Source organism: Sus scrofa, chromosome 9 (genome assembly GCF_054392235.1).
Source record: "Sus scrofa isolate SSC_HxYL_T2T_F1_AM1 chromosome 9, Sscrofa_HxYL_maternal_Yorkshire_Landrace_v2.0, whole genome shotgun sequence".
NCBI classification, from domain to species: domain Eukaryota; kingdom Metazoa; phylum Chordata; class Mammalia; order Artiodactyla; family Suidae; genus Sus; species Sus scrofa.
In genome coordinates, this window is record NC_139391.1 from 110,527,355 (window position 1) to 110,544,500 (window position 17,146).

Sequence of the window (17,146 nt, forward strand, 5' to 3'; positions counted from 1 at the left end):
GGCTCCCCTAGTCTCTGAAGCCCCTGAGAGAGAGCAAGTAAGAGAAAGTGAGAGTGAGTGAGAGAGAGAGAGAGAGAGAGAGAGAGAGAGAGAGAGAGAGGAAGAGAAACTACAGCTCCTCCAGGACCAGCCAGGTCCCCACATATAAAATGCTAAGCGCCCTGATTAATGGAAAGTAGGTGAAATCCAGAATCACGGACTGAACATCACCCCGTCGTCCTGTCGTCATGTGGGAGATGCATTCTGTGCCTCTCTCTGGCACTCCAGTCACAGAATCTTGTCACTGCCCCTCAGAGCCAGTCACAACCAGGGTATCTCTCTATGGCTACAGAAGGCAAGGTCTCTCACACCCACTTAGCAAGCGGGTTGCCATCAAAAGGACACCTCTAACGGGCAGGTACAGAAAAGGAATCTTTATGCCATCATCCAAAGGCACGCACCCATCATGAAATCACTAACAATCCCAATGCCAAGAGGGAAGCTGAAAAGCGGCCTAGGAGATGCTCAAAAGGGGAAAAAGAGAGAGAGAATTATCACGGAGATAGATGCCCCTGGGGTTGCTTGGCAACCGTCTTTGCTAACACCTTCTCCCAAAAAGGAGCAGTTGGAGGCAGCTCCTGAGCTTTCCCTGAGGCCAGGGCTCTGACCACAGAGATGAGAAAGCACTTCACCGAGGGGGAGACCTGGGCCCTATCAGTGGACCTCTGGATTACACACATGAAGGGGAAGAAAACCTTTTGACTTAAAGAACACGCTCTTTGGAGTTCCCGTTGTGGCTCAGTGGTTATTGAATCTGCCTAGGAACCAGGAGGTCGCAGGTTCGATCCCTGGCCTTGCTCAGTGGGTTAAGGATCCGGCGTTGCCATGAGCTGTGCTGTAGGTCGCAGATGAGGCTTGGATCTGGCATTGCTGTGTCTGTGGAGTAGGCCGGCGGCTAGAGGTCCGATTAGACCCCTAGCCTGGGAACCTCCATATGCCGTGGGAGTGGCCCTAGAAAAGGCAAAAAGAAAAAAAGAAAAAAAAGAACGTGCTCTTTGAGGCAGGGCTGGTGCTAGGGTGAGGCAGTGAGGCACCCAGGGTATTGCATTTGAGGAGGCCCTTGCCTGGCACTTGCAGGAGCCCATAAGTGCATCTCCTTAAACATGTGTCCTGGGTGCCCCGCCAGCCTGACCTTAGTCCTTGCCCTGCTCCTTGGGCAACATGATGACATGGTGCCTGAGTCCTGCCTCTGGAATCAGTCTGCTTCTGGGTTCATATCCCACCTCTCCTACTGCCCTGCTCCATCACCTTGGATAAATCACTGAACCTCTCTGAGCCTCGGTTACCTAATCTCTAAAATGGGGTTGACTATGTGGGAAAACAATCTGAAAGAGAATGCATATGTGTATATGTATGACCAAATCACTGTTATACAGCAGAAATGACCACAACCTTGCAAATCAACTCTACTTCAATAAAAGAAAAAGAAAAATTAAAAATATAAATGAGGTTGATATAGGCATGGCCTCATAGGGTGGTCATGAGGACTGAGAAAGAAAAATGCACATCCAGCTCTGTGTCTGGCACCTGCTCAATGCCTAGGGAATGGAAGCTAGGACTGTTATTTTTTAAATCATGTAAGCATAATATACAATCATAAAATTTTAAAAACACATAAGCAGCTCCCCAGACCCCCTTAAATGGAACCTATGGAATCCAAGTGTCTGGGAATAGTCACGCTGTCTGGGCTTTTACTTAATTTATTTCTTAGGGCTGCACCTGTGGCCTATGGAGGGTCCCAGGCTACGTGTCGAAATCAGCCGCTGGCCTACACCACAGCTCACAGCAACGAGGGATCTGAGCCACATCTGCAACCTCCACCACAGCTCACAGCAACAGTGGATCCTTAACCCACTGAGTGAGGCATCCATGTGTATACTAGTTGGGTTTGTTACCACTGAGCCAGGACAGGAGCTCTGGTGTCTGGGATTTTAAAAAGCTTCACAAAGGATTCCCAAGGTGGGTGGGTCAAGAGCCACTTCCATAACCAGAGGTCATCAGGGCCACCTGGGGAACCTATTAAAATGCACAAGTGCTTCTGATTCAGTGTCACTGCAGCCTGGGATGCCAAACACCTAGGCGATTTCAACCCAGGGTCCCCACGATGACCACACTTGGGAAAACACAAAGTGACTTGAAAATTCCCAGCCCAGGGACAAGGGTCCAGCTCCTCTTGTTTTTATTCCTGGTATCCTTAAAGCATCAGGGGCAAAATGTTGACCAAAGATGCCTAGTGAGCCCCAGACCCACCCCTGGAGCAGTAAAGAAGCCACCTGTCCCATTGAGAAGGCAGCTCTGCTAAGGCGAGGAAGAGGACATGAGTGCCTGCCAAAAGTGACAATCAGCCCAGTGTAACCTTAGGTTCCTGAGTATGCAATAGAGCATCTTGTGTGTTTTCACATCAACCCTGAGCGCTGCTATTATTCCTATTCTGAAAATGAGGAAATTGAGGCGCAGAAACGTTATCTTCCTACACAGCTAGAAGTGGCAGAGTCAAGATTCAAACAATGCCCCATGAAGCTTCCAAGGCTGTTGTGACAATGCACTTTTGTGATAAAATATTCATAATATAAAAGTTACCATTTTGGCCAGTTTTAAGTGTATGGTTCCTGTCACCACCATCTATCTACCAGAACCCTTTTTTTTTTTTTTTTCTTTTTTCTTTTTAGAGCCACGCCTGCAGCATATAGAAGTTCCCAGGCTGGGGGTCAAATGGGAGCTGTTGCTTCTGGCCTATGCCACAGCCACAGCAATGTGGGATCCAACCTGCCTCTGCGACCTACACCACAGCTCACAGCAATGCCAGACTGTTAACCCACTGAGAGGGGGCCAGGGATTGAACTCATGTCCTCACAGATCCTAGTTGGGTTCGTTTCCACTGAGCCACAACGGGACCTCCTACCAGAACTTTTGCATCTTTCCCAGCTGTAACTCTGTACCCATGAAACACCAATGCTCCATGTCCCTTCCCCTAGCCCCTGGCAACCCCCATTCTACTTCCTGTCTCAATGCATTTAACTCCTCTAGGAACCTCATGTAAATGGAATCAGTATTTGTCCTTTTGTGGCCACTATGCTCTTAAAAACAGCTAGCCACCACCTTGGTGTGATGGGACAAAACCAGGAGTGTGTCTCAACCATCTTCCATGCCCTGGGCAGGGTCTTCAGTTTGGGTGACCTGTCTCCCCACCCCTGACCCCACCCCTGGGCTGCATGACCTATCGGTGTATTGAAGCTGTAGGACAGAGCTCCCCCACACCCACTGCCCCCCCCCACCCAAAGGTGTCCTTGAACTGTAATGTTCAGAGAACCACAATGAGCTTCCCAGAGCAGGTACACGGCTAACTGCTTCTCTGTTCAAAGAGCCCCTCACTGAGTCCCTTTTATCTTCGTGGTGTTACTCTGTCTTGCTCTGGAGAGTATTTACTTGGTTTCCTTTTTTCTTTAAACACCTGATCCCTCACATTGGCAAGCAGAATTGTGTTATGAAACCACAGGTACGAGGATAAAACATCTACATAAAAACAAAAGCGTTCCCCACAGTGGAATTCCAGCTTGACTTAGAGGCAACTGCAAGAGCCAAGTCTAACACCTGAAGGGCAAGGGTCCTCGGCCTCAGCCCGCTTGCAGGAAAGATTTTCCTAGGCTCTTGACATCCGTTCAAGTGCCTCCGGATCCCAATCCGGGTCCATTTAGCTAACTTGGCCAATGTGAGCTCTGCCAGAGGAGAGCGTAACCAACCAGCATGAGCTGGGAGCCCATCACTGGCAGAACAGCGCACCAAGAATTTTAGGAGAGAGGGACACACGGAAGTCCGTCCTGGACGTTTAGTTTCTACAATTTGGAAAAAGGTCAAACCATTGGCCAACACTCTCCTCTCCACTGTGGCTATCCTGGATCACGGTAGTCATGTCCAGTGTCCAGGGGTCAAGCCCTGCAGATCCCCCCATGGTCCCCACGAGGCAAGACACGTGTGGGGACTCCATAAAGGGATCTACAACCCCTGAGGGAGATACATGTCCCTCTGGCTCTCTTCCCAATGGGAAACTCACTCTCTGCAAAGGAAGGGGAAGCCTCTCAGGGCCGCTGGCCTGGGGGCGGGGCACCCGGTCACATGGAGCTGCTCATCTAACCCATTTTTTTTTTTTTGTCTTTTTGCCATTTTCTTGGGCTGCTCCCGCGGCACATGGAGGTTCCCAGGCTAGGGGTCTAATTGGAGCTGTAGCTGCGTCTGCGACCCACACCACAGCTCACGGCAACGCCGGATCCTTAACCCACTGAGCAAGGCCAGGGATGGAACCCACAACCTCATGGTTCCTAGTCAGATTCGTTAACCACTGAGCCACGACAGGAACTCCTCATCTAACCCTTCGAAAGCCGTCTGACTCCATCTCTGTGGCACTGGGGCGTGCTTCAGCCTCACCTGTGTTCTAGGATTTTCTCAGTGGTCTTTACATAGTTGTTCTTGTGAGGAGAGGTGAAGTTGGGAATGACCTACATCACCACCTTGGTGACGTCACTTCTACGGCAGTCACTAAATGACCGGACGTGGAAGTTCTCTTTGCGGCTCAGCAGAAACGAACCCGACTAGGATTTGGGTTTAATCCCTGGCCTCTCTCAGTGGGTTAAGGATCTGTTGCTGCTGTGAGCTGTGGTGTAGATCGCAGATGCAGCTCGGATCTGGTGTTGCTGTGGCTGTGGTACAAGCCAGGGTCTACAGCTCTGATCCGATCCCTAGCCTGGGAGCTTCCATATGTCAGAAGGGTGGCCCTAAAAGAAAAAAAAAAAAAAAAAAAGCCAAAATAAACAACCAGATGTGAACACTGGGCCACCTCAGAGGATGGGGTCCTTGGATAAAAGGGGTGTGACCAGGACAGGGTCTCCCTGGGTCTGCTGCTACCATTTTATGTCTACTTCCACAGGATGTCATGAATGAAACAAAGTGTCGTGAATGAAAGGCTAGCCCGAAGGATAGCAACATGACGTACACAGAAAATCCGGCAAACCTCCGAATCTGCTTTCCTAAATCATTTCTCAAGCAGAGACAGCAGGACCCTGAGAGCCATTGGCTAGAGTGAACGTGGCCTTCCAGGCCTAAGCAACGCGGCAGACCACCTGGCCCCCCAGGCCAGAGCCCTGGGGAACCCGACCCTCCTCTGCTCTTCCTATTTGCTAAGCCTTCACATTGAAATCCTGAAACCAGCCCTTCGGTCTCCATCGTGCATGTGCATCCCTATTTCAGACAAACCCCACGGGTAATCAACTGCACAGAACGCCAGTTGTATTTCCAGCCTGACTTTAAATATCAACTGAAATCCCTAATGCGTCACCATGGTGCTTCTGACATCCGGGCCCCCTCCCCGGCACGATCAATGCCATCCTGATCAGAACTGGTGCCTTGGGGTCCCCTCCACCCACAGGGAGGGAGCGTTGGGACACCCAGAATTAGAACTCGAATCACCGCTGTCATCATTTACTACAGAATGGATAGGAAAGTTTGGAGGGGTCACCTCAGAGATGTTTGGAGGAGAGCTCCGCGAGGGAGTCCTTTCTAGAGGCTCCAACACAGCCCCGTGGAGGGGACAGTCACAGCTCCACACATGCCTGCTGAGGGTTCAAAAAGGCCACTGCACCTGGACCTCAGGCCTAAGACACAGACCCACAGTAGAAGAACATGGCTGAGTCTTCCTTTCTTGTGTTCTTCCCTTTCCAGCCCCCACCGTACACCCTTGATTCTCCAGCAGGGTGACGTGGCAGGTCCTCCCCGATCCCTGGGACCTTGGGCCATGTCTGGAGACAACTCAGGGGAAGGGGAGGGGCCGCTGGAGTCTAGCGACAGCGGCCAGTGATGCTGCAAAACATCCTGCGACTCACAGGAGGGTTTCCCACTACGAAGAAGGGGTGTCAGTGCCGAGAACCTGTATCCTACTCTCTGCTGTGCTCTCTTCACACCAGTGATAGACTTTTTAGTTTCCAGAACGAACATTTTATAGGTGCTCACACTTGGGGCCTTCACACATATTGTTCCCTTGAACTCCACCCCGCCCAGGCCTGCATGTGGATAACTTCCACTCATCCTTCAGGTTTTATCGTTTGTCTGTTCGTTGAAGCTGTACTGAAGTATAGTTAAGTTGCAAGGCTGGGATCATTTCTGCTACGCAACAAAGTCACCCAGTCATACACATACACATACCCATTTTCTCTCAAATTCTCATCCTCCAGGCTTTAGCATAAATAAAATCTCTTCCGGGAGACCTTCACTGAGTCCCTAACCTAAATTAGGTCCCCCTGACATGCCTGCCAACACTACCCCATTTTTCCCTTTCAGGGCACTCACCATGGTTGCCATGACTTTTTAAATGTCTGTCTTGACTGCAAGGATGGGACTGCCACAAGGCAGGGGCTGTGTTTTTACACTGTTGTTTCCCCAGGCCCTAGCGCCAGCAGGTGCTGGCGCCCGCTGTCACTCAGTCTCAAACACATGACAGAGGCCAAGAAAGCGGGGTGTATGTGGGGGATGTGAAAACCGAAGCCAGACACCCAGAGGCTTAAGCTATCCTCCCACTATGTGGGCATCAAAGAGAGAATGCAGCAGCCCCTTGTGAACGGCCGTGGCCCACTCTCTACACTAAAGGAAAACAGCAAGATACTAGGCAGTACTACAGGATGCTATCAGCCATGCAGGGAAAGCGGGAAGGAAAACTAACGTCTCTAGTTGGATGCACTTAGACTGCCTTGGAAGGAGTCGCAAGCAACTAGGGACAAGGAGGGTAGGAAGGAGTCTTTCTTTTCACTGCATACCCTCTCAACTTTGTAACACGTGAACATTATTTAGAAAAAAGAAGGAGTTCCCTGGTGGCTCAGCAGGCTAAGGATCTGGTGTTGTCACTGCTGTGGCTCTGGTTACCACTGTGGTGCAGGTTTGATTCTTGGACTGAGAACTTCCACATGCCATGGGTGTGGCCAAAAAAGAAGGAAAGAAAGAAGGAAAGAAGGAAGGAAAGAAGGAAGGAAGGAAGGAAGGAAGGAAAGAAAGAAAGAAAAGAAAGAAAGAATAAGAAGCACTTCATTGAGAGGGAGACAGAGAGACAGAGACAGAGAGAGAAAGCAACAGGCTGTATCATCCAGAGATGCATCATTCCTGAAGCCTGACATGTGATGAGAACACCGCAGAGGGTAACTGCTTAGAAGGCAAGATCACACACAGTGTTTCAAAGTATGTCCACCCTGCCTAACTTCCTGGTTTGGATGGAGCCAGAGCCCTATTTTCTCTACCCGCACACTCAGGTGCATGGAAATACCTGTATGTATAAAGAGGTACTCATTTCAGAGGCTTTGTCTTTTCAAAACTAGATAGTGTTGGAAATGCCCTCTCTCAGCTCTGCTGTCTTGCTCATGATGCTGCCCCTTCTCCATCGGCTGGATGCCCCTGTAAAGGTGATTGGTTCTCCAAGCCCTTCTCCTTTTCATCTTTCCCCCCTCCCACCTTGAGGCCACTCCATCTCTCCTGTCCTTTCATCCCAAGCGCTGGGCAAAAGAAGAGAGATGATAATGAAACGCCAAAGTGAATAAATGTGGCTGCTTGTTAGCGAAAGGGGAGGAAGTTAGGCTTAATGGAGAAAGAAGTTGAAATTAATGGCGAAAATGAAGTTTATCGGTGTAATCTGTGGACTTGGTGTCTTCCTATCTCCTATTAGCATAGATAACAGAGCTGTCGGGATAATGATAAAGGGGACCCATCACCGTTTCCCATACATCTCCACCGCTTTCGCTGCCTTCCCTCCCTTGGCGTCTAAGAACACCTCATGCTTACCAGGTCAGTTGCCATCTTTTCTCCAATTTGCCCTCATCCAGCTATAACTGCCAGACTCCTAAGCCTGAGCTGAACATGTTCCTATGTTTCCTGCTTCCTCCTGTGTTCCAGCCCGACTCCACCAGTATCTCAGAACAGCAAACTCATACAGTCGTGACACAATCTTACTGGCCCCAGAATCATTTTCAAATTGGAAGCATTTCCTAAGTTTACCTGCATCAAATCAAAACATCTGAAAAACACACAAATGCTCAAAGTAACTAAGGTAGGCTCCAAAAAGACTGAAACGAGGGTCTATGGAGGACTTTGGAGCCCCACTGATCAGATACAATAAATTATTGATCATTTTTTAAAATTATGTTTTAGACTTTCCAGTCCCCAGAAAGAACTCCGTAAACCCTTCTCAGCCTAAGTCCCAGACTGTCAAAGAATTTTTCTCTAGCTCCTGATAAAACTTATCAATGACTACATATTAACTGTACACCATTAAAAAACATGCATATCACAGAAAGCAGTTTTTAAAAAATCGTGAGCTTTCTAAAATTACGATAACATGATTTATCGTAAAAATGAAATTTCTGCGTCTATCTTTTCCGGCGATCACTGATTAGTTAAAAATCCTAGTTAATTATAATAATAAAATTTTCTACCACTGGCTTCATTAATGCACGATGATGATAATCCTGAGAACATTTTAACACATAAGAAAGACACATTTTCATTAAGTGCTCACTGTGTGCGGAGCCCTTTCGTATTATCTCAGTGAATCCTCACAACAACCCTGTTATTATCTCCGTCTTACATAGTTCAGGACACTTAGAAGCCATAGGTACTGGGTCCTTATTTATCAATTGACATTTTTTGTTTTTTGTTTTTTTTAAAAAGTTCAGGTGAGGCAATTAGAAAAGGGAGCGCGCTTTCTAAATCACAGAGCTTTCCCCCAATTAGCTTGAAAAAAGTCTTCCAATAAATCTATGAAGCTGGAGAGAGAAAATTATTTTAAAAGGTTAGCTAGACGAATGGCCTGCCTTGGAATTTTCTATCATAGCCGCAGTTCACATCTTAGATTAGGTTCCTCAGGTTCCTGGGAGCCCTCCTCTGGGAAATCTCAGTGCTTGAGGGAACCAGGCTGACTGTGGTCAAGCCCCTGTCTGCTACGGGGAACACAGGACCCTGGGTTTTGGACTGAGACCCTCAGGGTTCTCAGAATCTGAAAGGCCAACTATTTGCAGCAGAATATGCTTCTGTATGAGATGCAGTGATTTTTGCCACTGAGAGATTATAAAAGGAGAAAATAAACACAGTATGTAGTAGTTTAAGATATTTTTAACGCCGAGGGCTTGTTTTTCTTTTTTAAAACTTTTCTTCAAAAACAGCCTGTCGAGTATGACTGCATCTCAAATGTAGATTCCTTCAATAGAGAAACCTGGGTTCAGAAATCTCAAAGAGACCTTAGGAGATGTTTAATCTACGCCCTTAATTTATAAGCAAGAGAACAGGCCCAGACAAGGGAAGCGATGTTCCCAAGGTCACATGCAGGAATTAGGAAGCAGCCTCAAAGCCCTCTCTCTCCTGCTCCTTTAACCGCTGCAGGCTGCCCTCAATATAACCCCGCACGACCACAACCAAGCACGGAATTAGCAACACCTAACCCAGGTGATGATCTGGCAAGGCTAAAAAGTATTTCCCAAATTCCTCTTAACCATAATTTTAGCTACTCTCTCTCTCTCTCTCTTTTTTTTTTTTGGCCATGCTCATGGCATGCAGAAGTTCCCAGGCCAGGGATCAAACCCGCACCACAGCAGCAACTGGAGCTGCAGTAGTGACAATATCGGATCCTTAACCCGCTGGGCCACAGAACTCCTTAGCCAACTTGTGATGAAATAATAACATGCATGTAAAGACGTTACTACAGAAACTTCAAAGCACCCAGTTAACATTTCCTATTGATATAGGTAGAGAACTGAAGTAGAAAAAGGTTTAAGGAAGGCAAAAGAACTACACTGCAATAATCGGGTTATTCAAAAGTCTGCAAGTCCTCCCTGCATCTTTTGAAGCTGTGGCCAGATGGAAGCCAAATGCAAAATGATCCTTTTCTCACTTTTCCAGTCTAACTTTTTTCCCTGAGCTTCGTCTATAAAAAAATATCATATCGCAATGCTCCCAGCTGCATTATTCGCTATAGTCAAAAGGTGGAACAAAGCCAAATGTCCATTAGCAGATGGATGAATAAACTACGGTACATACATACATACAGTGGAATATTATTCTGCCGTAAAAAGGAATAAAATTCTGATACATGCAGCAACCTGGATGAACCATGAAAGCTTTATGCTAAGTGAACAAAGTTGGACACAAACGGACACTTATTGCAAATATATATACAGTATATAGAATAGGCAACTTATAGAGACATAAAAGAGAGGTTACCAAGGCTCAGCCCTGGGGAGGGCTAAAAGGGAAATTACTGTGTAACGGGGACAGGGTTTCTGGTTGGGATGATGAAAAAGTTCTGGAAATGGATAGTACAACACCCATGAATGTACTTAGGATCACAGAACTGTAGAGTTTAAAATGGTAAATTTTATGTTATGTTTATTTTACCACAATAAAAAGAAATTATATAAAAATCTGGATCACATACCTTCATTTCTTTCTTTCTTTTTTTGGTCTTTTTAGGGCCACACCTGTGGCATATGGAGGTTCCCAAGCTAGGGCTTGAATCAGAGCTGTAGTCTCTGGCTTACACCACAACCACAGCAATGCCAGATCCAAGCCACGTCTGCAACCTACACCACAGCTCACAGCAACACCGGATCCTTAACCCACTGAGCAAGGCCAGGGATCAAACCCTGCCTCCTCATGGATGCTAGTCAGACTCATTTCCACTAAGCCATGAGAGGAACTCCCATATACCTTCATTTCTTAATTGGAATTCCTAAACTTTATTCATTCGTTGCTATGAAAGCAGAAATCTCTTCTCCAAATCTGCCTACTGCCAATGGTGTCATGGCCAATCTACATATGTTCACACACAAGGAGAAAGCCAATTACAGCCAGGCCACATTGTGTCCTGCGAAGACCCATCCATAGCCACGTAGCCATCCCTAGACCTCCCACACGATGACTCCAGCAAGAAGGCCAATGGCAAGACGGAGGCAACCAGTGTTCCTGCGGATCCTAGTAACCAAACACCCTGACGCCGTGTCTCAGCTTAACCCTTAAGCCCTTCGCTACGGGAAGGATAGATATATGTTTAATATATGTGTACTCTATCCATAAAGAAAACTGTAGGCACATACCAGGAAGATCTTCAGGAACTGCTAACCTAGGTCTGCTCCACCAGGCCCACGAACAAAGAGCTTAGAGCCCATACATGGCGTCTGGTGAACTCAGCAATTGTAGGTTACACCGAACAGTGGGGAGTCCTTAATGCAAGCACATCATTAGGAGCTAAATCTTTGTACCTTTCCAGGACAAAGGTTATAAAAAAGCAGGATGTACCACTTGTGAGTTCTAAGGAAAGCAGAACTTTACATTTTTTTTTTTTCCTTAAAAGAATCTATTTCTCACGAGGCAAAGAGAATCTGAGAATAAGAGTCTTTTGAAACAGAAGCCCGGAGGAGGGGACAGAACAGAAGTTTTGTGTGCTATAGTCATAATCTATCACCCAGGCCTGAGAGGTGCCAATTCTGGGCCATCCCATGACCTTTTATTCCACTTTAAAGGTTTTCACCACCTCATCTTCTTTTGTGGAAAGCTTTTCATTGCCAGTGGTCTGATAACTGAGCCCCATACGCTTTTAAAGATCTCAAGAGTTTATGAAGAAAAACAATCTCCCGTGATACTCTCCAAAGCCAACACACAGAGACATGTAGGACAAATAAGCCGCCACTTGTCAGAATTCCACTTGACACCATTCCCTTGTGCACCCTAAAGACACATGTCAAGATCACACTAAGATATTTAGAGACAAACATCTTTAGAATAAGGTTTCATTCCCAATCAAAGTGCTTAATTAGCAGAAACATTATGCTAGAGAGCCGTCCTTGAATATGCATGCATTTTAACCTCCGTGTCATTTTTTGCCGAAGCACAAATTCTCCCCTCCCTGGATGGTCAGGAAATGATGGGGCCCAGAAAACCAACTGGCTGAGGTGGGATCCACAAACTGCGTTCCCTCTTTGCAAACAGGGGCCAGCTGCCTCACAGGGTGACATCCCACTTTATGAGGGAGACCATTCTTGGGCACCTCACGGCCTTTTCGCCATTCATTTTGGATGCACCAGGCTCCCAGGGCCTGGTTATGGCTGAACTCTTTCAACGATTCCTGCCCACCTCTTCAGCTCCCCACACCTCCTCCCACCCCCAATGTCAGCCCACCATGCAAGACATCTGTTAGTAAATCACAGTTCAAATGAGCCCATCCACTGGTTCAGCAGACAGTGGCCTCTGGAGTTGCTCCACGTGAAGCCCATAGGCCAGAGTTACACATGGCAGGCTTGCCAACAGGGACAGGATATGATTTATTTATGACGACCATGTGTGTTTGATGCCCAGTTCCAGCAGGCTGTGGCTTCACGCACCTACCTCGGTCTGGGATGACCTATCCACTCACTGTGTCCCATTTTAGGTACTGTATTTCCATGCCGGGGAAACAGAGATGGGTGACCGGCAGGGGCCTGCACCCCCAGACACCCTAACCCTGTTCACCATATAACAATCTGACCACACACAAAGTGGGCCAAAGGTAACTTGCTGCAAAGGTTTGCCACGTACCGCGGTTTTCAGTGGAAAGTGGAGAGGTAGCTGCTGGAATGACTGACCACGTGCGGCTCACTTAAACTGCTGTGTCTTCACCCACAGGAAGGCTGGGATGCTTGCGAAAGGAGCCCTGCTCCTCATTTCAGTGATTTCGACCCCTAACCATTGGCAATGATGCTCCAAAGGCGGATGGCAGATAAGCATCAGAAGGGCCAAATGTGGACTCCAGCTGAAGTGCGGAAACTTCTGCCTTCAACAGTCTCCCCACCCTCTACCCCCCAGTTGTATTTATACTTTGAAAGAAGTTAACATGAAGCAGTAGTCACCTGGGCGTGCTCAATTTTTGACAAGCCTTAGTCACTCTGTACCCAGCAGAACAATTCACATTATAGTCAAATCCTGTGAAGATTCTGCCACACATGCTAACACTAAAATGCCAGTAGCTCCACTTACCTTCTTTATTAAGCCTCATAACCTCCCTGCTTTTTCCACCCTCTTTTCCAGCCTCTTCTAAATCTACATCTGCAGATGAAAAAGAAAAGGAAAAAAAGAAAATAAGGAAAAACGAGAAAAAAAAGGGGGGGAGCCAAAGTCAAGGGGGGGGGAGGGAGAGTGTTTATTTGCAAACAGATCGATATAAATACTGTATATGAAAATCTTTCAAAAATTGACAATGCAACATTTTCTCCCAAGTCCGGATTTCCATCTACCTGGCCCAGATAGGTACCAAAAAAAACTATGCAAGCAGCAACAGAGTAGCCTTTTAAACGGATACACAGTGGGGCTGAGAAAGCCCACCCCGCGGGCTGCCACGGGGAGCGGGCACAGACAGACAGACAGACAGCCCTGGCAGCAGGGCCTCTCTCTGTGCACTGATGATCTGTCTCTGTGTGTATTTATTTAGAGAGAGGGAGAAGCATGGAGGACACCGGGGGCCACTCTCTCTCTCACACACACACTTTTTCCCAGTGGCTCTAGGTGAATGGAAAGGTTACAGGATAATAAAAGGAGGAGGAGGCGGTGGGGTTCTTACTGTCGGAGCAGTGTAATTTGGCGGCGTCGATCCAGGAGGACCAGGGTTTGCCCAGAAACGCCTCCGGACTGGGCACTTTGCGATCCAGTGTCGCCATTGCTCTTCCTTCTTGTTGCTTTTTCCCTGTTCCTTCGGCAGCAGCAGCCGAGAGACACGGGATTCGAGAACGCTCCGACGTCATCTTCGGAACGTTCCGACATTGAGTGTTCTGAAAGGGGGAGGGAGGGAGGGAGGGGAGGAGGGAGGCGGAGGAGGAGAGCAAGAGAGAGAGAGAGAGAGGGAGGAGGAGCTGCGCTCGGCGCCCGGCCCGGCTCAGCTCGGCTCGCTGCGTCCGCGGCCGTGGCCGCCAGGGGCAGCAGAGAGGCGCCCCGAGGCCCGGCGTCTGCCAGCCCGCACGCCTGCCGCCGGGGGAGGGGCCGCGCGCCGGGACCCAAGACTGCAGCGCCCGGCGCCGGGTTGCTGTGGCGCCGCGGCTACCGCCCGCACCCGGTGGCCGCGAGCCTGGGTCAGAGGGGCTCGGCGTGCGGAGCGGGGATCGGGGATGCTCCAGTAAAGGCGCGACCTGGGGCAGTGGGAAGGGTGGTCTTCCTCGCAGAGTTGCGCCCGAGGACGGAAAGTTTTTGCATGCAGCGCATCCTTCCCTCGCGGGTCCCTGTCGCCCACGGTGAAGCGCCCCCGCGGGGATCCCCGCCACTTAGTGGGGAGGGGCCGAGCAGCCCCCTCCCGAGACGGCCACCCAAGCCAGGGAGGGAACCCCGGTGACCTGTTCTCCCAGCCACCACTCCCTCCACCCTTTCTTCTCTCTCACGGTGGACCTTGGGCCGTGGATGATGATGCGGATGCCTTGGGAGCTGAGACCAGTGGTTCTAAGAACAGGTGAGTTTGGGGCGAGAGAAGCTGCTTTCCCATTTCAGACTGCGGGGCGTGCCTGCAAAGCTCAAAACTCAGGGCCGAGGTCCCCCCAGGTTTTCCTCGCGATGCGTGTCTCCTTCCCTGCGTAGACTTTGCTTCAGGATCACGCTGGTGGAAGAGCGAACTCACCCACTCTCGGAAGATGATACTTAGCGGGCCAAGCCCCTGGAGCAGTTTCCAGAGCTCCCTACCGTGAGATGAGGGAGGCCCAGATTAGCGCCTGCAACCTTTGGCCAGGAATCTGATTCTTGGGAGAATTCACTTCAGGCTTAACTGCTCTAGCCAGCTAGAAAGGAAGCGTTAGATTTCCTCTGAATTTTGGACAGTTGATGCTTTGAGATTTCCCCCCTGTCCTGGGGGTTGGCAGCACAGGTCTTAAAAGGGCTCCTGGTATCTATTTAAATTTTTTTTTTTCTCCGTGACTAGGAATTATGTAAAATAAGATATATAGACCCTCCTCCACAATCAATTTTTGTCCTTTCCCACAGCATACTTTTAGTTCTTAAAACCTCCCTTTCTGCCCCAATGCTGAAGCACGTAGACTTGGAGCTGCTCCGTACTGATTTCTGCCCTGGTTGTGCCATTTAATGCCCTTGCACTTGGCATCCTTTAGGGTTAGGATGGATGATGGAGGAGCTACTAGCTGGTCTTCAGTTGTGATGTTTGTGTGAACGGGCCTGTTTGGGTGAGACTCAGGTAAATTTCATGTACTTTTGCTCTCTTTGCAAGGGTTCCTACACAGGAACCACTACATTGCTAAGGTGCCACTGAGTGGAGAATTCTCATTTTAAGAATTGGTGGTTTCAGCAAAAATTAGATACTTACAGACCCCATCATACACCGGACACTGTGCTCGGCATTTCCATCCATCCCTCTGTCCATCCAACAAATAGTGCCTGTCAAGGACTAGCCAGCCTCAACAGAGAAAGACAAATGAGACCCAGCCCAGCTCTTACAGAGATGCGGTCTGGTGATCCTAATAGAAGAAGGAAAGATGAAACTTAACCAGCTCTTAGGGAAAACCCAGTGACTGGCCAGGTCAGTGAGTGGTGTGGTGGTCCAGAGCTACGCCTGTCTGTGGGAGGAACTGAAATCTAGTGTGGAGGGATCAGAAAATGTGTCACAAAGAAGATGAGATCTGCTCTGCATCTTGGAAGTGGGGGAGGATTTATTATGGTAAGCCGAAGACTGGTATTACCAAGGGAGGGGTGGGGGGTAATTGTGTTGGCAGAGGCTTCAAGCCGAGCCTGAGTGTGGTGTGTTTGGGTGTAGAGTGTGGTTTACCTGGGATGGTGGATTATTATTCGGGGTTTGGGAATGATGCGTTTGTAGTGGGCCTGGGTCAAATCATGGAAGGCACCGAATGGGCAGCCTAAAGAATTTGGGTTTGGTTTGACAAGGGGGAACCACTGAAGGGGTTTCTGCCACCAAAGGAGAAGTAGAACAGGTGACTTAGAAAGACTCCTCTGGCCTTGGTGTCCAAGATATGTGGACTATGGCAACAGGTTAGAAAAGTAGTGCCCCACTGGTTGGGTTGCAAAGAAAGAAGGGCCTGAACGCTGATGGTCCCATGTAAGTGGAGAAGAGGAGACATGTATGAGGGGCCATGTGAAATAAGTGCCTCCTCAGAGGGTCTGTTGTATGGCTGGATTGGGGGAAAGGGGGAGAGAGAGGTCAGAGCTAGAAGTAATTTGATCCTGGAACATTTTCCCCTTCCCCTACAGCTTTCCGATTTTTCTTTCATGTTGGTGTTTATTCCTCTATTGCACACAAGTGGGAAGATGTAGTCAGCAGCCTCTAAGAGGACCCCAATGTTCCCCGCATCCTGGTGTGCCTGCCCTTGTGTGATTCCCTCCCCTTCTGTGTGGGCTGGTTCTAGTGACCTGTTTCTGACAAACAATGTGGCAAAATGTTGGGCTGTCACTTCTGAGGTAGGTTACAAAAATATCGTGGCTTCTGTCTTACTCTCACACTCACTGGCTTGCTCTCAGGGGAGGCCCCTGCCGTGTTGTGAGCTGCCCTTTGGAGAGGCGAATGGGGCAGGGAACTGAGGGAGGCCTCTGGCCAGCAGTCAGTGAGGAACTGAGGCTCTTTGCCCAGTAACCTGTGAGGTGCTGAACCCTGTTTTTAGCCATGTGAGTGCGTTTGGAAGCATATCCTTCTCCAGTTGAGCCTTGAGATGAGACCACAGCCCTGTCCGACACCTGTGAAAGACCTTGAAGCAGAGGCACTCAGCCAAATCGCACCTGTATTCCTGACCCACATCAACTGTGAGGTCATTAATGCTTGTCGTTTTTGTTTTGTTTTGTTTTTGTCTTTTTAGGGCCGCACCAGCAGCATATGGAGGTTCCCAGGCTAGGGGTCTAATCCGAGCTGTTGCTGCTGGCCTACACCACAGCCACAGCCACACGAGATCTGAGCCGCATCTGCGACCGTCACCACAGCTCACGGCAATGCTGGATCCTTAACCCAGTGAGCGGGGCCAGGGATCGAACCCACAACCTCATGGTTCCTAGTCAGATTTTAATGCGTGTCATTTTAAGTTGTGAAGTTTTGGGGTAACTTGTTCCATAGCAACACATAACT

General features: G+C 48.8%; 1 protein-coding gene across 24 annotated transcripts in view; it reads right to left on the bottom strand.

Moving 5' to 3' along the window:
• The window catches only part of ATXN7L1 (ataxin 7 like 1), a 462,010-nt gene that overhangs the window by 255,996 nt on the left and 188,868 nt on the right, over positions 1-17,146 (bottom strand). For 11 of the 24 annotated variants that reach the window (XM_084977377.1, XM_084977376.1, XM_084977375.1 and 8 more), the window contains exons 1-2: positions 13,649-13,867; positions 13,069-13,137 (exon numbers count right to left, since the gene is read on the bottom strand). In XM_084977377.1, coding sequence (XP_084833503.1) covers positions 13,069-13,137; positions 13,649-13,829 — 250 coding nt within the window. In that variant the 5' untranslated portion in view covers positions 13,830-13,867. Of the gene's footprint in view, positions 1-13,068; positions 13,138-13,648; positions 13,868-17,146 lie in introns of those variants that run through there. The other 13 variants (XM_084977398.1, XM_084977395.1, XM_084977390.1 and 10 more) reach the window with 2 other exon arrangements.